At 39.8% G+C, this 22,592-nt stretch overlaps 1 protein-coding gene across 7 annotated transcripts in view; it reads left to right on the forward strand.

Moving 5' to 3' along the window:
* The window catches only part of kcnq1.2 (potassium voltage-gated channel, KQT-like subfamily, member 1.2), a 165,301-nt gene that overhangs the window by 82,679 nt on the left and 60,030 nt on the right, over positions 1-22,592 (forward strand). For all 7 annotated transcript variants that reach the window (XM_077517410.1, XM_077517414.1, XM_077517408.1 and 4 more), the window contains 4 exons: positions 6,032-6,107; positions 8,230-8,324; positions 9,936-9,976; positions 12,852-12,913. In XM_077517410.1, the coding sequence (XP_077373536.1) occupies positions 6,032-6,107; positions 8,230-8,324; positions 9,936-9,976; positions 12,852-12,913 (274 nt within the window). The remainder of the gene's footprint in view (positions 1-6,031; positions 6,108-8,229; positions 8,325-9,935; positions 9,977-12,851; positions 12,914-22,592) is intronic.

Raw genomic sequence — 22,592 nt, forward strand, 5'->3', positions numbered from 1 at the left:
CCGCAACTTTTTGAGATCAAACATCTCCGGGAGAGAGCGTAGTCATCTTATCCCCGCGAGATGCGATAAAAGGGACGTCTGTTTTGGGGCCGAACAGAAGGAGAGCACATCTCTTTGATGACCAAAGCGCAGGCCATAAAGCTTATCTCGCCACTACACACACACACACACACGCACACGCAAGCACAGCAGCAGCAGTGCTACTACTCGTACATTGATGTCTTGACTTCAAAGTTATTCGAAGCATATCCTTATCCTTTAACAACTGCACCATCTCGAAAGTGGCGATCTCAAAGTGTTCACGTCTCCAGTGTGGATGTGGAGGTTGACGGACATGGCCGCCTCTTGACTCACACAGCAACTTGCAGTCGATTAAGAGCGAAGGAAGTGGCCTTTAATCCGCCGCTCATCCAGCTGGGAGCGGCCCAAAACAGCGGCGGACAAAAGGCGGAGTGTGTTAAAAGTCACTTGTGTTTGTTGGCGTGCGTGTTACGGGCCCCGCTTCCGTCGTCTGTGCGGTAACGGCGGACCAAACGGGACAACTTCCGGACGCTATTTTCGTGACTAGGGCAAATCCAGCGCCGCGCTTGGTGTGAGGAGGCGGGTTTGTTGGTGTGTGGTGTTTAAAAAAATAAATAAATAAATAAAAAAAATAAAAATAAAAAAAAGGTGATTTGCACCAATGTGAACACAGCTGATTTGATTTGCGGCCATCATTCCTTTTTAAACGTGGTGTGATGACAGTCCACAAAAATTGGTTATATTGTTGTACACTCTAAAAACAGTTCGGGCAGAAAAAAAAACACTGAATAAGTTAAAAAAAAAAAAAAAAAAAAAAAAAGTGTTGCTCCACCACTTGGGTCAATTTGACACAACTTTCTAGGATGTTTTGTAACATACTTTTTTTTTTTTTTTTTTTTTTTTTTTTTTTTTTTAACTCATTCACTGCCTTTGACAAGTATACTTGTCAATTGTATTTTTTAGAGCGGTGCTAAATGGGGGCGAATCTGAGCATGCTCCACTGTAAATATCAAACTTGGAAACAACTTTACTGATGCCCAACCACCGGTAGATGACATCATTGCCCCATTTTATAGGAAATAAACACAGTTTCAGAGTCCATGGGAGAAATGGCTGTATTTTGGCAAACCTACATTTTTCTGCTGTCAATTATAAAAGAACGGGACGGGACAAAAAGTAGGGAGTCTATTCTGTTATTTGGTAGATTCGGTTTATATATAATTATTGAATGTAATATCACGTGAGTATTGGAAATGTAAAAATTTTCTATAATGACTGGCAGTGAATTGCGTCGATTTATAAAAAAGAAAAAAAAAGAAAGAAAAAAAAGCGGTCCAAAAAATTAAAAATGGGGCCGTTCTGTACAAATAAACCAAACCACTCAGGTTGATTGGTACCAAACATCCATCCATCCATTTTCTTGACCGCTTATTCCTCACAAGGGTCGCGGGGGGTGCTGGCGCCTATCTCAGCTGGCTCTGGGCAGTAGGCGGGGGACACCCTGGACTGGTTGCCAGCCAATCGCAGGGCACACAGAGACGAACAACCATCCACACTCACACCTAGGGACAATTCGGAGCGCCCAATTAACCTGCCATGCATGTCTTTGGAATGTGGGAGGAGACCGGAGTACCCGGAGAAGACCCACGCGGGCACGGGGAGAACATGCAAACTCCACCCAGGAAGGTTCGAGCCTGGACTCGAACCGGAGTCCTCAGAACTGGGAGGCGGACGTGCTAACTACTCACCCACCGTGCCGCCCGGTACCAAACATCTTATATTAATTATACAATTATATTATTGTACACTATCAAAACAGTTGGGTCAAAAATAACCCAATTTGTGTTAATATAAATGATCGATCCACTACTTGGTTCAATTTAAAACAACTTTCTGTGTTGTTTTGCACAAAAACAATTTTTACAATTTTTGTTTTTATTTATTTATTTATTTTTTTGTTTTGACAAATCAACTAAAGAAAATGAGTAACTTGGATATTATTGTACAGTCTAAAAATGGCTGGGTCAGAAGTAACCCAATTTGGTAAAAAAAAAAAAAAAAACTACTTGGGTCAATTTGACCTAAAAACGACCCAAGAAAAATATAAAATTGGGTCATTTTGTACAAAACAACCAAAACAGTTGTACAAAACAGCCTATACTGTTGTACAATTATATTATTGTACACTCTAAAAAAAAAATAAAAAAAAAAGTTATGTCAAAAATAACCTAATTTGGGTCAATAAATGGACCAATGCACTACATGGGTCAACATGACCCATATCTGGGTTGTTTTGCACAAAACAAATTTTAAAAATTGGTCATTTTGTACAAAACAACCCCAATGTTTTGCACAAAACAATCCATAAAGTTGGTCCAAATTGAAAATTATTTTTGAACATGAGCTGAGTTTTTGTTTTGTTTTGTTTTGTTTTGTTTTGTTTTTTGTTTGGTTTCATTTATTGAACATATAAACATAGACTCACCACAAGTATATAATACAAGTTGCAGTTTAAAAAAAAAAAAAAAAAGGAGAAAAATTTCAAATTTAATTTTTTTGTAAATTATTCCATTTAGGCGTACAGGTAGTTGGTGTGAAAACTTTGACACACTGTTCTATTGTATTTACTTTGGGCTATTGAACATGTGTTTGCATCAGCATCAAATGCAGGAAACAGGAGGAGGGTTAGGGTTAGGGAGTCGTTCTTCTTCCTACATGTGTTCTCTCTCCCACTTAGACTCCACTGGGAAAAAAAAAAAAAACATGAGTGAGGAAAGCAAAGGATGTACTCGGCGGTGGTAGAAGGTGGTGGTGGTGGTGGGTGGGTCATTTTCTTTCCCCAAAAGTCGAGAGGGCCTCATTCTTTTCATGTTGGTATTGTTTGTGTGCATTTCCTCCCATGTAGCCAAGGCAGGAAAAAAAAAAAAGACAAAAACAGCACACACACGTTCATGTTCATGTTTTATGCTCCCATGTCAAAGCATTGTCTCTTAAGTCCTTTTGTCGCCCCAGCGCCTAATTAAGACCTCAGAGCGACTTGTTGACTCCACAAAGACTCGTGTTTGGGCAGTGGGAGGGTGCGTGCGTGCGTGTGGGTGTGCCCGCCTTGGCTGGGACATAGCTGGAGTGCAACATGGATTAGCTCCCCCCCCTACCCCCCAACCCTGCAACATACAAAAGCATCGGCTCGCACACAAGAATGGAGTCATTCATTTACTGTTTGAGGGCCGGCTCAAGTGGAGTGTAACAGCAGCCACGCTGAGCGCTCTTGCGTCGCTAACTCCCGCTCACAAGCGAGCCATTTTTGGTGGAATGGAATAAGCCGTTAATCATCAGACAAATTCCGGATTCACATCGACAAAGTAGAGCGTAATAACAGGGTTCGAAAAAGCCTACAAGTGACACCAAGCGATAAGAATTAATGAAGGAAATTCAGACGTATGCATGGATGGTTTGCGTAGTGTGCAGTGTACTAATGTGCGTTGAAGGAATCATAAACCTAGTCGGGGCTCTCGGGTCAATTAGTGGAGCCGAGAGTCAAAGCAAACACGGTGAAGCAGCATTTAGCTTTTCTGCTGCAAGCAAATGGGATACGTTGCTCATGGAATGTCAACCTAGTCTGGCTCTGAGTTCTGCAAATTATGAAATTATAACTTCCTGGTTACTGGACGATGCGCTTTATCAACTGTGCCACCGAGCAGCATCAGACACCTGCTAATGATGATAAGTTATATGTATGGAAGTGGGCGTGGAAAGTGATACTTGGAAAAAGTTCAATGTCTGTCCCATTGAAAATGAATGGGGAAAAGTTGATATTAAATGTTAAATTGTGCAAATACTGTAAGATACTGATACTGCGCCACTGAGCAGTATCAGAGAGCCGGTAATGATGATCAGTTGTATGTATGGAAGTGGGCGTGGAAAGTGGAACTTGGAAAAAATTCAGGGTCAGTCCCCTTGAAAATGAATGGGGAAAAGTTGATGTTTAACATTAAATTGTGCGAGTACTATAAATAATGTGGAATCAAACGATATATATACCCCAGGAGGCGTGAATTTTTGAAGCTCGTTGAAATTTGAACAGTGTAAATTGGAAGTATTATGTGAGAGTAGTTACGCGGCAAAAAAAAAAAAAGTGAGGAGAATGAAAATCATAATAACATATGTGGGAATGCTTCAGCATTCCCACAATAAGTGTTGTGTTTATAAAAAAAAAAAATAAAAAAAAAAGTCTTCTCCCTGGAAATCTTGCCCAAGATGATTTTGCATGAACGCAGCTGTAACCGCGTTCACGTGACAATTTGACGACGAATGCAATTCGAAGTGCCGTGCGCCTGCTCGCGTCGTGCGTTTTAATGTCTCGGATGAGCGCAAGAGCCACACAAGTCAACAAAATGTCCCCCTCCCTCCCGCGCCTTCTATTTACTCTCGCAGGCTGCACAAATCATGCAAGCATGCAGCTGTCACACGCGAGGACATGCGCCTCCAAAGAGAAAACAAACACACAAGTGCGTGCCCTACACACGCTAACTCGAGTATGCGAGGGGGGCTTGCGTGTGCGTGCGTTGTTTGCATCTGGCGGTTTTCTGCTCCAGCGTTTAACTCCATACCAGTGGGCTGCTTCTTCTTCTTCTTTTTTTTTTTTTTTTTTTTTTTTTTGTTGACACAGATGTGCTGCTATGAGATCAGGGGACATGCTTTTAGGGAGCCTTTCAATGCAAACCTGGCCTGTTTTTCCCCTCGTTGGCTTTGCACAAGACTGCAGATCCATTCGGCAGCGGTCACATTTAAAATGTAAATGCGCATGTGATATGCATGCTGGTGATTCTGCAATTTTTCTTTTTTAACGGGTGTGTTCTTGTGCAGGAAGTGAATGGTTCTGCACCACTTAGCAGGAAAATTACACACCGCCTTCTCGATATTTGATTTGAAACATGAACAAGCTTTTTTTTTTCACCACAGTGCTATCTACTGGATGTCGAAGCACACTCGTCGCAAATATTTTCACTCCTACATGCCACAGCAAAACTGTTATGTTCTGGGGTTGGATCCCAAAAACGCAGACACAAATAAGATTTTAACTATTTATATTCACATCGAGAGGCGTGGAACACATTCGACTAGACGAGAAACAACAAGAGTTGCACAGAGGAACAGAGGTAATAACCTGACAAAAACACACACTTCTCATACCGGCTTACATAGACGGAATCGAGCAGATTGGCTGTGGCTAGTCATGTGGGTAGCAGGACTGACATGGAATTGTCTGATTGGCTGTTGACCAGATAAGGAGATTAAAGACTCCTGACATCACATAGCGGTTTACCAGTTGAAACCAGATGCTGGTTACATCAGTTCAAAACAGACACTTGACCGTACGGTCATGACCCGAACATAACCCTTGCATGACCCAAACGTAACCCTGTCATGACCCAGTCATGACAAAAACAAGTAACAATTTAGGATTTTAACTGGGGGTGTCAATCGATTAAAATTTTTAATTGTAATTAATCACATTACTTTAATAGTTAACTCAGGATTAATCGCAAAGTTTATATCTGGTCGAAATGTACAATAAAATAATTTTTTCCTATGTTTTCATACTAACATAAAAGTGGAAAAAATGTTAAACTAATAGAAATATGGTTGCATCTTTTAGTTATTGATGCAGTAATTTCATCATAATTTATAACATTGAGTTGAAATTAAAAAGATGTCCTGTACTCTTAAAAAAAAACAAAAAAACAAAAAAAAAAACAAGTGTGAGATTATTTTTCTGCCACTAGATGGCATAATTGCATTTATAAGATGGTGACAGCTCAGTGCTGTAAAATACAACAGGCTGTTTAATCGCACGTTAAAAAAAAATTTGTGGCGTTAAAGCGACTTTAAATGAACTCAAAATTACTGCACTAATTTTGACAGCCATAATTTTAACATACTGTAAAACAAAACTTCATCTAAATAAAAATAGACAAATAAATAAATGATCCTTCCGTGTCTGCCGCAGGTTGTCTCACGCCCAGAGGTCCGCAGTGAAAGTCCTGCGTCGGATGCAGTACTTTGTGGCCCGCAAGAAGTTTCAGGTAAGCGAGTGGGAGAGGCAGCGCGTACATTTTGTGTTGTGTTGCGGTTGCACAGGAAGAGGAGTAGGGGGGAGTCCCGAGGGGACACATCAGCTGCACTGTTGCTGTGCATATGGAGCTCTGTGTATGTGTGTCATTAATATTTAAATACATCAAACCCTGCACCTGCATGTGTGTTTTTTCTGTGCCAAGTTCACACTAAATAACAAGGACATGAAACCGCGCTTGTTGCTATGGAAACATGTTTAACATGATCACTGTCAGCGCAAAACACAAACTCAAACAGGAAGGTGGCAATTAGTGTCGTATTGTGAGTATGTGAAAACAAGTAAGACCTCAGCAAGTATCCTGTAGCTTTAACATTTGTTAGCATGTCAACAATTAGCATCAAGTGTAGAACCATACACAGTGAATTCCGTTTTATTTTTTTATTTTTTATTTTTTTTGTGGTTTTGTTTTAACTTTGTGTTTTGAACATGAAAACTTTTTTGAAACAAAAAAAAAAAAAAAAAACGTGAACTGGTTTTCCATGTTCAAAAAGCAATCGGACGAATTTGCTCCATATAGCTTAAAGGGATACTTGACTCATTGAAGAATTTTTAGCAGTGAAAAGTGAATTTTTTCCCAGAATGAATTTGATAACTTCATTATTTTTCATGTACAATTAATACCTTTTAAAAAGTAATTTTTCAACTTGCTGTCGACTGATGATGACATCACCTGTGCTGAGGAATCAGCTAACGACCAATCGCGGCTCACCTGTTTTCTGGGTGTGGTCAGTAAACTGAGCCATGATTGGTCGTTAATCACTTCCTCAGCACAGGTGACGTCATCCTCAGTCGACAGCAAGTAGAAAAATTACTTTTTAAATGTATTCGTTGTACATGAAAAATAATGAAGTTACCACATTAATTACAGACAAAATATTTACTTTTTACTGCTGAAAATGGCTGAATGAGTCAAGTATGCCTTTAAGCTACATAACACAGACTGAAACATTTGGGCATTTAAAAATCATATTTTTGCTTTTTCTTTGATTTGGATTACCATACAAACAAAAATGGAACGAGCTAGAAAAGTGGGACACGCGTCTTCGTCCTGGCTGCTCAGTACAACATGGCTAAGCTAAGTAGCACAGACAGAAATCTGTTAGTCTTCCTGGGTGGAGTTTGCATGTTCTCCCCGTGCCTGCGTGGGTCTTCTCCGGGTACTCCGGTCTCCTCCCACATTCCAAAGACAGGTGTCCCCCCGCCTACTGCCCAGAGCCAGCTGAGATAGGCTCCAGCACCCCCCGCGACCCTTGTGAGGAGCAAGCGGTTCGGAAAATGGACAATATGGCTACGCTAAGTACCACAACAGGAACATTCAATCATTTAAAACCATGTTAAGATCTTCGAAGTTTGACACACCACTCCAAAAACCTGGAGAAATGGATCCCACTTTGTCAACAACGAGGCGCTCTAACGCCATGCCAGGCCGAAGCTCCACTCCATACACCGGCTTATTAAAAATAAAAAATAAAAATAAAAAAATCTGATCTGCTTGCACTCGCGGTTGACAACAAGGCACTCTATCCGAACGGCCCCACTGAGCACAGAAGTCAATGCGCGTGCTACTATGTGGCATTTAAATACAATCGCCTTGTATGACCCACATTAGCTCACGCAAACACGTCGCAATGAGTACAACTTCTCGTGTGTTGTTTAGCGAGTAGTGCGTGTATGCGTGTGTGTGTGTGTGTGTTTGTGTGTTTTCAATTAGGGCCCTTTAAAAGTGATCTCAGCTGCACTGCAGCCTAAAGAGTTCACCGGGTTCCTTGTGACGGCGCTTGTATCCACGTCCCACCAACCAAAGCTGCGAAAGGACCCTAATGCGATTGCTTTTCGACAATACCGCGCACTTGTCACTTGACGCGCACGCACACACAATCTGAGTTAACGATGAACCCGGTGCACCCGTGGGGGGGTGGGCGTGATTTTTTTTTTTTTTTTTTTTTTTTTTTTTTTTTTTTTTTTTTTTTAGGGACCGAGCACCAGCGCAGGGTTGACAATGGCTTTTGTGTCCCTTCCCTATATGTGTATGTGTGGATGTATTTTGACACGTGTGTGCTTGTGATCCTCAGCAAGCGCGCAAGCCCTACGACGTGCGCGACGTGATCGAGCAGTACTCGCAAGGTCACCTCAACATGATGGTGCGCATCAAGGAGCTGCAGAGAAGGTGCGGCCTTTTTTTTTTTTTTTTTTTTTTTTTTTTTTTTTTTTTTTTTTTTTTTTTAAATGTCACTATCGGGTTTTTTTTCACTTTGTTGTCTCTTTTATGCTTGTTATGAAATGTGAGCAGCACTCTTTTTTTCTTCTTTTTTTTGCAAGCTTCCTTCTCTGTCATTAGGCAAAGCAGTTGTTTTCCAATGAAAAAGCCCACAAACGTCTTCAAAACAAAAGTCTTCATTTGACAGCCATTTACACCATTTTCAAGTGAAGCAAGTCTATTCGAATTCTATCTACAAAAATCAATTCACACAATAATGTTAATATTAATCAAAATGGTAGTTTGTAGACACTTTATATTGATTTTTTGTCTACTAAAATTGACACACACACACACAAAAAAAAATCAAAACTGCGATTGACTGGCAACCAGTCAAGGGTGTCCCCCGCTTACTGTCCAAAGCCATCTGAGATAGGCTCCAGCACCCCCATGACAAATGGATGGATGGATGAAAAAAATCAAATTCATGAATAAAAGAAACACCTCAAATGTGAAGAAACATGGTTCTTATTGGACAACAACATGTAAAATTATTATTATTATTATTATTATTATTATTTTATTTTTTTTCAACTAAAAGAATACTGTATAATTTATCCAAAGAAACAAGTAAAAAAAAATGTGTACTTCTCAATCAATAAAATAAAAATCCCCAAATGTGAGCCATGGACACATAAAACATTTAGGTGACATATTTTCAATATAAATAGTAGAAAGTAAATTGGAAAAAAAACAACAACATTGTTTTAATTACTATCTAGAACAAGGAAATATATTTTTCACAATATTTTAAATTTTCCGAAAACTGGAAAATGCAGAAAAAAGTTGCTTTTCACCAAACAACAAAATGTGTTTTCAGTGCAAATAGTACTGTATAGTAGTTTATTTATTATCCTGGAGAAAAAAATAAATAAATAAATAAATATATATGTATATATATATATATATATATATATATATATATTAGCACTACAATTACATTACAAACTGATTGTTGTTTTTTTCCCACAAAACAACAAAATTAATTCAGAATAGAAAACGGGAACTCTCAAGTTGAGATTTTTTTTTTTTTTTAATTGGACAGCAGCAACCTGTAAATAAATGAATTTCACTCAGAACTACTTTGAAAGGCCAACATTATACCGTACGGTTATTTTTTTTTAAATTAAATGCAGTAACATGCAGCCAAATGACAATTATGGAGCCGAAAGTCACAACCAAAATTTTCGCTATAACTTTGTTATATAATTTCGTAAAAGTCGTGTTCTAAAACCTGCACAAAATACAAGCACTATGTTGCAAAAGTACACAAACGCACGGACTTGGATGCACCACAAAAGATGAGCAGTCCATGTGTGCACATGAAAACCCCTGGAGAAGAATACTGCTGGAATTTTCCATCTCATATTTTTTTTATTGTATGATATATGTATGGCTGCTGATATCCATATGTTTCATTTTATTGCCCACCATACAGTACAGACCATTGTGCCTGTGTGAGTGCGTGTATCTCTCAACTCAGTTATTTTTGGCTTTTTCCTCTCCTTCCCTCCTCCTTAGGTTGGACGGCACATTGGGAAAGCCGGGAATGTTCCTCCCAGGTAAACACTTTGACGCGTCCATCTGACAGACAGCTGTCATGTCCGCTCCATGTTAACTCATTCACTCCCGCCTGTTTAACTGGATCTTCTTGACTGATTTTGCAAGGCCCTCAGAATATTGAGTTCTATAACTATAAAAAAAAAAAAAACAAACATGGAAGCTACTAAAAGAAAGATGAGTCTCTTCTTTCATCAGGAAAAAAAAATATCTGTTTTCATTTTGCAGCAATTAGCATTAGAATATAGCTAAGTTTCATCATTATACACATTCCTGGTGAAAGCACTGTCAAAAAGAGTTGTAAAAAGAGAGCAACATGGCCCTGACTGGTCTCTTATACTCTGCTGCCACCTGCTGACCGTTTTTTGTAAAAACTACCAATGCTTTAAGCCACCTCTTCATGTTAGAAACTGCATCAAAACCTTCTGTATGCTCTTGCATTAAAAAAAAAAAAAAAAAAAAACATTTAAAAAAATGTATAAATACATTTTGGGGCGTGAAGGACAAAGTATTTTTAAAAAAATGTTACAATTCTCAAGCCCAACACTCCAAAAAACTTGATGAAGCGTTTCTGAAATCCCATCATCTTCATCTGAACACGAATATTCCCAAATGTGATTCCACCCCACAACCGGCTTCATATTACAGTGGCCATCATTCAGATATTTTATTGAGCAATGTCAGCGTTGTTAACGGCCCCTCTGTGGCAAATACTCTGAAGTCCCCCAGGCAAACTTTGTTTATTGCACTCGCTAACTCGGTATCTGAAAGGGGAATATGCTGAACATAGTTAAAAGATGCCATGCAAAGGGGGGGGGGGGGGGATGCCCTTTTTTTTATTCTCTTCATTTTTTTGTGTGGGGTGGGGATCCTCAAATATTTGCCTCTCCCGATTGCGTGGCCCCTTTGGCAAATGTTGAAGCAGCTTCTGTGTGGAAATGACATTTGCAGAGTGCTTTTCTTTGACGCTAAAAGGTAATAAAAAGAGTGCAAAATGCTCCCTTACCAAGAAATTTTGAATTAAAACCTGAACAAGATGAAATGTTTGCTCGGCCGTGGCACGGTTCCAACTACAAGTACCCGCTTGCTTTTCAAAATAAGAGGCTTCACTAAAACATAATGCCCCATTACTATGAACCAAAGTAGATTTGGAATTATTTGTTGTAACTGTCATCATCATATGATTGATTAACTGCACAGTCAATTTACTCCTCTTAAGACTCACAGTACGCAGCATTTCCACTATGGGTAAACATTTTTCTTGTAAATTTATTTAACTCATTTGCTCCCAATAACTTAGAAATATGTTTGTTTGTTTGTTTTTTTTAAATGTTTTAAATGTCCCAAAGACGTATTTATACGTTGTTGTTGTTTTTTGTTTTTTGTGTTTTTTGTTTGTTTTTGTTTTGTTTTGTTTTGTTTTTTTAATGCTAGAGCATACAGAAGTCTTTGATGGAGCCTCTCAACTGCAAAGAACGGTTGCAGAAATGGTAGTTAGTACTAGTGTTGTTCAGATACCGTTTTTTGGCCCCCGATACCGATTCTGATACCCAGCTTTGCAGTATCGGCCGATACCGATACCTATGGTTTTTTGTATTTTTTTCCTCAACATGGAAAAGCTGTCCTGCCATTGGTTCAGAGCATTCAAGGGCCAATACGATATCTTAAATCGGCATGCATTGAGCATGTCACATATCAATGAATGTCGTGCCACGAGCAAGACACAAGATGCTGCATCCAAAGTCCTATATTAGCATTGGAAATAATGGTATCGGCATGGGTACTCACCGATATCGATACCACTCTTTTAATGCAGTATCGGTGCCTCTGCCGATGCCAGTATCGGTATCGGAACAACACTAGTTATTGCACAAATGGCCAGCAGGTGGCAGCAGAGCAAAGGAGCTCAACCAGGGCCACGTCGAAAAGAAAAAAAAAACAGCTCAATTACTCACAATTCTAAATAATTTGTTGTGAATAATGATGAAACTTAGCTATATTCTAATGCTAAATGCTGCAAAACGGAAACAGATAAAAATATACTTTTTTTTTTCCTGATGAAAGAAGAGACTTTAATCTTTCTGTCCATGTTTTTATAGCAAAAGAACACAATATTCTGTCGGCCTTGCAAAATGAGTCAAAATCCAGTAAAACAGCCGGGAGCGAACGGGATTGCGAAATGTGAAAATGGCGAATGAGTTAATTGTACTGCATGTTTAGCTGCCGTATTAGTGTCAAGACATCTCTCTTTTTTTTTTAGCATTAAATGTGACACAAGTACAACACACGAATGAGTAGAGCAGTTAATTGCAAATGCATGCGTAGTAAGAATATTAGTAGTTTCAACTCAACTTTATTTATGAACACTTTAACATAAAGTGCTGTAATGGCTGAAATGAAAGGAAGGCATCACAAACAATTCGTGATAGTTGGAATTATTCATATACCATGTTGAGAAAAAATATTTGTTTTGTATAAATACTTGTCCAATATAAATAAATAAATAGATAAATCCCCTGCCAACTGTTCGGCTGCTTCCTTCCTCTCTTTCATTTTGGTCCAGTTGCCAGGTGCTTTGTAAACATCCCTTGGCTGACCCGCACCAGTCACATAGTTCACTACTGGGACCATAGGAATTAGAAAATAACACTACAAACACTTGTTTTTAAGTACTGTACAAGATAAAACAAATGGTAATATTTACCATTTGAGTTAAAGAAAAACAAACACTAAATCGATAAAACGACACATTGTGTAACCGACCAGTTAGCTTCGTCTGCTAGCTTAATGCTAATACAATACAGGTAGACTAATCCGCCAGGCTAAAATGTGCCCATCACAACGTTTGGATGTAAATGTTTCCCTTCCCTTTGCCAGGTAAAGGAGAAGATAAAGAATTCCCGACAATCGGAGCGCGACTGATCCGGCTGGAAGATAAGGTACGTGCGGCACACTCCCGGTATCGCTTTGTTTATATCGCGCTTGGGATTTGGAAGGTTTACATGTACTACTGAATGTGGACGCGCACTTGTGGATTCTTCGCTTTTTCCTGTGCTGCTTATTTACTGCCGTTGGGTTGTTTGTGAGAAAACAACGTACCGTATTTTCCGCACCATAAGGCGCACCGAAAAGCCTTCAATTTTTTGAAAAGCTGACCATGTGCCTTATAGTGCGCCTTATATATGCATCAATATTGAGCTGCAACAGGTCTCGCTGTCAAGACGCTATCAGTGACCCTGCACGATCGGTGACGCGCATGCGCAGAAGATCCCGCCATCTTGGATCGCTAGCTAATACTAATACTTTACCTCAGAGAAAGTAATAAAACAGCTGTTTATTCATTTTGGGAGTGAATGGAGTTGTCAGAAAGCTGGTTTGTAATCTAACAAAGTTTGACTGACCTATCTGACTGTTTTGTTGACATTCCCTTTAGCGCAGCACCATCTAATGGATGCATAACGAAACCCCAGCCTCTACTTTAGCGACTTTATATGGAAAAAGTTTTAAAATATGTCATTCATTGAAGGTGCGCCTTATAATGCGGTGCTCCTTATAGTGCGGAAAATGCGGTAGTTATCACATTCATTCTGGACAAAATATGAACTTTTTACTGCTGAAAACGGCTCAATGAGTCTAGTGTCTCTTTAAACAAATTTCTCTATTAAATGGTCTGATCATTTTACCTAAATTAAGATTATTGCAGGTTCCTCACGCCATTGCTTTATTTTTTTTTCTTGTTTGTTTAAAGCCTGTTTTTGTAGCGTGGCGCCAAGGGGGGTGGCGACAGTGTGATGCCAGTGCGATGTCTGTCTGTCTGTCTGTCTGTCTGTGCCCTGGTGCCAGTTCTCCACTGCGGCATTTGTACCCGTTGAACCGGTGCGTGCTTGCGCCACCGCTCCCTTTTTTTTGTTTTTTTGTTTTTGTTTTGCACGCCCCAAATGATAGGGTGCGAAGCGTGGCGTGCGGCTGGCTGTTTGTTTGTTTGTTTGTTTGTTTGTTTAGAAGATGTGCAAATCCAGTGTGTGAGTTTACGTTATAGGCAAAGCAAAAGGACAATGCTTCTCCACTCATCCGGTTCAAGCGTTTCAACTTTTCTCCCAACATTTGTAAGTGAAGTGACGATGTTGAAGCAAACGCCTCCAAGTGGCGCAGGGCTCCCCTTCTGTGTCTCGGCGATTGAGTTTTGCTTCGCTCGCTCGGGGCTACGCGTTACGAGCGCAATCTGGCACGTTCAGGAGAGCCTCGCCCACCTGTGGCTTCTCTCCTTACAACCACATGCGCTCACAAATGCACGCACGCACACAATTACAGTAGCGCTGTTTTTGTTTTTGTTGTTGTTGTTGTTGTAAAGCAGTTTTATAAAGGATTACTCGTGGGATGTCAATAACATTACACTTATGCTAAATAAGCAAGTTGGGGAACAAGCATTGTCTTTTGGCGACAGCACACCTGTTTCCTGATCCTGCTCCAGTTAGCTGGGAGAGGATTTGTGCACCAAAGATGGCCATTATTCTTCTTTATTTATTGCATTTTTGCATATTATATGAATGCACAGAACAATATGGAGGCAGTTACATACAGATACAACAACAACACTAGACAAACAAAAACAAGGAACCACTAACAATGCAAAAATTGTGGTACGAAGGCCCACGTTTGTTGAAAGCAAAAATTCGCTTCTGCCACCAGAAGATTGTGGAAAGACGTTTGACCAAAACATAAACGTTAAGGGTTCGAGTGAAGTGAAGTGGAGCTTTGAGCTGACCTCCGTCAAGGTTGCGGTCATTTCATAACCTTCCCGAGGCGGCGTCACCTCCCGCCTCCTTCTCGTAAACGTCAACCTAATGACACATGCAGCAAAAGCCCGCTGTCACAGTTGACTCACTCGTAAGTGGGATCTTTCCCAACAGCCCAGTGGAATCATTCACCAGCTGCACCGCAGTGTGCGCGCGTGTGTCGAGTGTGTGTGTTCCCATGGCTTCCCCACTCTCAGCCTGCCGTCCAGGCACGTTTTTGTCCCGACTTAGGGGTGTCAAAATGAATGCGTTCATTTTGAATTAATTTCAAGTTCCTTTAACACCACTATTTTTTATTTTTATTTTTTTAACAATGGGGTAATTCAAGTCGCAACGTAGCAGACACGTCCATGTCAAAATTTAGCAGTAATAAATGTAATAATAACGCATAATAATATTTATGGAGACTAGGATGTACAAGTTTTACACTTTACAAATTTTAAAACGTGCAGAATTTCACAAGTGACTTCATGTTAAAGATTAGATAACTCTTAAAAATGCACTGAGCTGTCACCAGCATCTTACAAATGCAATTATGCCATCTAGTGGCAGAAAAATGACCTCAACACTTAATCAAGATCACACTTGTTTTTTTTACAGTTCAATACATCTTTTTTTATTATTATTTGAACTCAATTTTATGGATTATTATGCAATTACTGCATCAATGACCAAAAGGTGCAACATTTTTTTCCACTTTTATGTTATCAAGAGAGTGAAACATATTTTTGAAATATTTTATTGTACATTTTATTGTACACCAAGGTTAATTTAGTTAACAAACTAACAGGAAAAAAAACTAAAACTAAAATCTAGTTAACAAAGTAAAATAAAAACGAAAATGATTTAAAAAAAAAAAAAAAAAAAACTAAAACTATTACTGAAACTAACTAAAACTAAACAAAAACTAAGCATTTATTAAATAACTAAAACTAATAAAAACGAACAAAACCACAATTAAAACTATGTAAAACTAACTAAATTGAAGGAAAAAAAAACTCAAAACGAAAAATAAAAACTAACTGAAATGAAAAATTCCAAAACTATAATAACCCTGTTGTACACTTAAAACAGATATAAAATGTGTCATTGATCGCGAGTTAACTATTGAAGTTGTGCAATTAATTACGATTGGAAATTTGAATCGCCTTACAAAACCCGGCGTTGGGATGCAACAAAATACAAATTATTTCTTAATTTGCTTATAAAGCAGATTTCTCAGGTATTTATATTTTTACTCTTAGGCCCATTTTTTTTTTTTAATTCGCAACAGAATGCGAATCCTTTTGCCACGACTTGACAAATGACTATTTTCCGCTATTGCGCTCCTATTAAAATGCCAGACGCTAACTAAGCCGGCACTGCTTTATGCGAGGATGTCAGCCGGTAGATGAATTTATCTTTTACGGGCAGAAGGCGAGCTCCGCCATTGTGTGCCTAGCGCGAGGACGGACAATGATTTATCGCACGGGAACAAAAGACACATGAGTGGAGTTGATTAATCGCTGATGTGTCCAACCCCGACGCTCTCCAGATTGAATTCTCCATGAGCGGCTTGGAAACGAAGACGGATGGCCCCCGTGTGACAGAGACGAGGCGGATGCTTGCGCTTATGTCGCTCGCTTTTATGAGAAACGAGATGTTTTTTTGCGTGGTGATAGGCGGCCGAGTCGGTGCCTGCGAATGTCTGGTATATATATATATATATTTTTTTTTTATCATTTTTTATATTTTTTAGGATTGATTAATCAACTAATTTTGCATTAAAGGCCCAGTATGCCGGTTTCACTCAGGAAAATGCACTTTTTAAATACAGGATGTACACACTTTAACTCATTCACTCCCAGGACATTTTCGCTATTTTACTGGATTTTGACTGATTTTGCAAGGCCCATAGAATATTGTGTCCTATTGCTATAAAAACTTGGAACCTACCAAAAGAAAGATTAAAGTCTCTTCTTTCATCAGGAAAAAAAAAGTATGCTTCTATCTTTTTCCATTTTGCATCAATTAGCATTAAAATATGGTTAAGTTTCATCATTATTTACAAATCTGTTTAAAACTACGGGGAAGAGTTTTTTGATCTCTTATACTCTGCTGCCATCTGCTGGCCGTTTTTGTAATAACTACCATTGCTTCAAGCATTCTCTTCAGTTCAGAGGCTGCATCAAAGCCAAAACGTATAAATACATCTTTGGGAGCATGGTAATATTTAAAATAGAACGTATTTATACGTTTTTGGGAGTAAATTAGTTAACTTTCTCTCAGTCTACACATCTGGATTTATGTTAATCTTTGGTGGTCCCAAATATGGTCCCAACGACGTATTTATACGTGTTTTTTTTTGTTAGTTTGTTTGTTTGTTTGTTTTTTTTGGGGGGGGGGTTATGCTAGAGCATATAGAAGGCTTTGATGCAGCCTCTCAACTGAAGAGAACGCTTGAAGCAATAGTAGTTATTCCAAAAACGGCCAACAGCTGGCAGCAGAGTATAAGAGATCAGCCAGGGCCATGTCGCAAACAAGCTCTTTTCTCCACTGTTTTAAACAGATTTGTGAATAATGATGAAACTTAGCTATATTCTAATGCTACAGATACATTGGTAGGTAGATTGGTAGGTTCCATGTTTTTATAGCAATCAAACACAATATTCTGTGCAAAATCAGTCAAAATTCAGTAAAAACAAAACAAAACAGCCGGGAGTCAAAATCGCTGTGAGTGAATGAGTTAATCAAAATAATACGTATTATATGTTATAAAATGACTATGATAGAATCAGCGCTGCCAGTGTTATTTGTGCGCCCACATGTGTACACTACATGATCCATAAATCGCACCCACTCTGCACACTGTCCTCTGCGCGTTATTATGCTTATTATAACCGCGTGTGTGTGAAGCACTGTGGCCGAAGAATGCGCGGAATGACCTTAATAGCGTCTCAATTAGGCGAGTATGCTGTAAATTACAGCGAGGCCAAATAGTGGGAATACTTGAGGAGCGGGTGTTTGTTCGGAAGGAGTCCATCTGTAAGGCATTTAGGGCCTTCTCAGCTCTGTAATCAGGTCTTGAGGGGCGGGTGGGGCTTATGTTTTTGTGTGTGTGTCCTGTTTAAGCCCTCCTACTCGAAACCCGGTGCCAGGCCTTGGATACAAGGCCGTAGTAAACACACATGGGCTCTTATACATACAGTATTTATATTTGACGACTAAGTGGATACTTGAACACATATAAATATACAAATGCTAAAGACTCCCCTGCATATGTTGACCCTTGTTTTATCAGGCCGGATAAACCACGGGTGACTCACGTTCATGTTGCATCGTAGTCATGCTGTGATTGAGGGGAAACCATTCTCCGAGTGTCCGTTCGCACCAGACAACTTTAAACCATCCGCAAGTTTGTTTTACTGTAAATGTGCTTTGCACGCGCCGATTTTATTCATTGACTTCCTCCGTGTACACTGCGCGCCTGTCTCTGCACTCAATCTAAATTGATTCGTGAGGGGGAGCCTCTTCGTTTGGCTGGGAACCAGCTGCGTTCCCTCCCACAATTATAAGCTTAAAGCGGCTGAAAATTTAATTTTGAATGGCAACTGCGACCTGTGGCCGAAAAATGAAACTGCAGACATCCTTCCTCACGTGCTCAAAGCACACATGACGTCACATCCGCAGACAGAGGGCGGGGAATTCGAACCCAAATCCAGTCTGCAGGTGTACCCATTGTGAACAGCTACTAATTGGAAGATGTTTCAGTTGTAAATAGTCACATAAAAAAGGCTACTGTAAAGATATTTTTGGACAAATTGTGACAAAGAGTAGCTTGAAAAGTATGTGTATATTAACTACAGTAATTTTATTATTATTATTATTATTGAAAAAGTTTTTTTTAATCAATTTAGCTTTACTAAAAGAGCAAATAACCTATTCAGAGATCCCAAATTTGAACTTGAATTTGTTTGAAATGTTCCAACTGAAAAGTTTCTTGACAAGAAAATACAGTTTGCTGACGTGCACAATGTGAATTTGAACTCATCCGCTCCCAGACATTTTCACATTAGAATATAGCTAAGTTTCATCAATTTTCACAAATCTATTTAGAATTGTGAGTAATTGATAGGGGTGTTAAAAAAAAATCGATTCGGCGATATATCGCGATACTACATCGCGCGATTCTCGAATCGATTCAATAATCGGCAGAATCGATTTTTTTTTTTTTTTTTTTTTTTTTTTTTTTTAGGATTCACACCTTGAGCATGGAAGAATGTTATATGAACGGAACATTAAGCCTTAATATTTTATTTTAATGCTGTTCAAACATGAAACAGATTACAACCTCTATAAGACTGAAATTTCAGATAAATAAATAATACATTTTCATATAAATCTTACACTCTACAAGCTTACTGATTAGTATTTTCTAAATTTGAATGAAAAAAAATCGCAACAATCGACTTATAAATTCGTATCGGGATTAATCGATATCGAATCGAATCATGACCTGTGAATCGTGATACGAATCGAATCGTCAGGTACTAGGCAATTCACACCCCTAGTAATTGAGCTTTTTTTTTTATTCCGACATGGCCCTGGTTGATCTCCTTTGCTCTGCCGCCACCTGCTGTCCGTTTTTGTAATAGCTACCATTTCTGCAACCTTTCTTTGCAGTTGAGAAACTGCATCAAAACTTTCTGTATGCTCTAGCATAAATAAACAAAAAAAACAAAAAACGTATAAATATGTCTTTGGGACAAAACATGTTTCTAAGTTATTGAGAGCAAATTAGTTAACAATAAATAACAATAAAAAGTTTATTTGTAGTACTGTCATGTTTTTATATTGTTTCAAGAGGGAGTCAACCCAAAAATGTTCTTGACAACAATATGTTGTATGTGCCTCCACTAGTCTAAACGCGGAATTCTAATTACTGTTGTCCATCCATCCACGCCAAATGTTGATGTGAACTGACAATTTTAACACCTGTTAATGCATTCAAGGAATTTTATGCCAAAAAAAAAAAGATAATGCCTTGACTTCCATCCATCCATTTTCTTGACCGCTTATTCCTCACAAGGGTCGCGGGGGATGCTGGAGCCTATCTCAGCTGGCTGAACTGGTTGCCAGCCAATCGTAGTCATTACTGTTGTTTTTGTGGAATATGAGTTAAGGTGCAAAGTCCAACCATATTTATCCATCTCAGGGGAAATGTTACATGGAAATGACCTGAACATTTTTTTGGGTTGGACTGACTTCCTTTAGGAAAACCTTTGATACAGGTCCCCATCGGATTACCCTTGAAAACAAATTAAAGTCATTGATTAGCAAAACTGCTTTGGGGGGAGGAAGATGTTCCCCTGTTTGTTCAAAATTAGGTTAGGAGAACAAACTAGCATGATGTTTTTTGTGTGGAAAATGTCACTCTTTAATCAAAAGAACAATCCGACATTGTGTCGACGTCAGGTGCATGCGTGCGTCGACACTTTCTCCCCATCGCGACCGCAAAGGCCACAGCCCGCTATTGTTTCAGCTCAAAGGCGTCATGGCCGCTTGCCAATCTGTCGCCATCCCACTTTTTTTTTCTTTTTTTTTTTTTCTGTGATTTACGCTTGATTCCCAAATGGCTGTCCCCTTTCATTTTTTTTCCCGCCACCCGCTCCTGTTCCCAGCACCTCTTTTGCCATGAGAGCATCCTGCCCGTTGTTGTGATGTGTTTTTGATATATGCGTGTGTTTGGCCATAGCATGCGCAGCGGGGAGCCAGACGAACCAGGCCGCTCTAAACAAAGAGAGGAAACTTGGCAAAGGAAACGCACATGCACACTCAAATCCTGGAACACGGCATCGAGTCCTCTCGCTGACCCGCCGCTGCAGACGAGCGCATACAGGACCTTCCCGGGCATGTCTAGACTCGGCCCTCCAGAAGTCCGCCGCGCAACCACCTTGCGCTTCCTCCTGTTTGTCCGGATTTTGAAAACCTGCGTTTTGTCCCGCCCCCCGTGTTTTGTTTTGTTTTGTTCCCTCCCGCTTTGCACAAGTCTGGCAGCGAGGGAGTTTTCTCGCCCGCCGTCCCGCTTCCGCGCCGACAACAGAGGTCATTGTCCTCGAAACGGGGCTGTGGAGCGTTCACTCGCTGGCTGGCAGGCACGTCAATGGCGGGCGGGGGCGGGCGGGGGGGGGAGCCAATGCAATCTTGCATTAAAATTGGCAAGCTCCAAATGAATGTCGGTGAAGTGGGCATGAACGTATAGCAGCAGCCAAATGGTTCTTCTCTACCTTGCGGCGGGAAATTAAAACATCCTCACTTCTTAATATTTCATACTCAACCGAGGTGCTGGATCGTTATTATGAATACGATCGAATATCTGCAATTGATTTATTTCAATTTTTCAGACTGAAACTAGTACGAGTATTCACTCAATATTTGAGTATCCGCCAACACCCCTTTTGATATATACAATTTCATTTCAAGATGAAATCAACTCTAAAGTTGCCTTTACAATAATATGTTGTCGCAGTAAAAGCCACTTGTTTTTCTCCATCTCAGGGGGCGGCCATTTTGCCACTTGCTGTCCACTATAAATGACATCACAGTTGCTCAGGGCTCAAGTAACGACCAATCACGGCTCAGCTTGTGAACATCACATGACCAAACTCAGAAAACAGATGAGCCCTGATTGGCCGTAGCCACCGTGACATCATTTTCAGTTGACAGCAAGTGGCAAAATGGCCGCCCCCTGAAATGGAGAGAAAAAAAAACACAACAAACGGGTGGCTTTTTTTTTTTTTTGCTTAAGTCATATTCCACAAATGACAAATGCAATGTTTTTCAGAATGCCGTGTTTATTGGACTAGTCAGGGTGATCACAACATATTATTGTTAAAGGAAGGCTCCTTTAATTTTACATGTATGGCTTGATCGGCAGTAAATAGTTAGTTTAGCTACGAAAAATGCATAAGAGCTGAAGAATACACCCTTATATTGATTTATTTAACTTTTCTTCAACATAGAAGTACTTCCGTGTTGGAACGCCCCCGAGTGGTGACGTCACTAGTGTGTATACTCTCTTGGCGAACAGTAGTTCACGCAGACATAACAACGAGGAGGACACAAACTGTCACTTATGCCTTTGTGTATTGCAAAATTTTGCAAGGCGTCGGCAAGGAAAAACCCGCGAGACCCCCCTTAAAAAAAAAAAAAAAAAAAAACCACTTGAGTAGACAATGGTTTGTTTGCTAAGTGCTGTCAACCTCCCGGCAAGGACAAGCAGGCGCGTGTGTGCAGCGAACATTTCAGGCATGAGGACTTCGAAAATATGTTACAATTTGAGATGGGGTACGCCACACGCCTAATACTAAAGCCCAACGCAGTACCGAGTATCTTTAAAGAACCAGACGTGGGAAATAATCCAGCCGATGGAGGATCTCTGGCGGCTATTTCCGCAACTGCTAGCAACACGGAGCCTTCACTCTCACAACAGCCGACACAAATCGAGGTCTTACTACGGCCACTGAAAGATCTCGGAGAAGCGAAGCAAATTTAAAGCGAAAGGTAGGCATGTTTCGTTATTATACTGCACGGACTGTTTTATTTCATAATTCATTTGAGTGTGAACATCGTCAAGTACGGGGACGAGGACGTTATGTTTTATTAGCTCGTAAGTTGTTTATACTTCACAAATTGACCATGTTCATAATCTTATTTTACCAAAAAATTTATAGAATGTGGATTAGTGTCATTATCATGTGTCGTGTGCGACGTACTACATTTGTGTTCTGTCCCGCTGTTCTTCCTGTGGTAACCAGCCTAGGTAACGGCGTCTCGCATTTCC

The sequence above is a fragment of the Festucalex cinctus genome, chromosome 3 (genome assembly GCF_051991245.1).
Source record: "Festucalex cinctus isolate MCC-2025b chromosome 3, RoL_Fcin_1.0, whole genome shotgun sequence".
Lineage (NCBI taxonomy): Eukaryota > Metazoa > Chordata > Actinopteri > Syngnathiformes > Syngnathidae > Festucalex > Festucalex cinctus.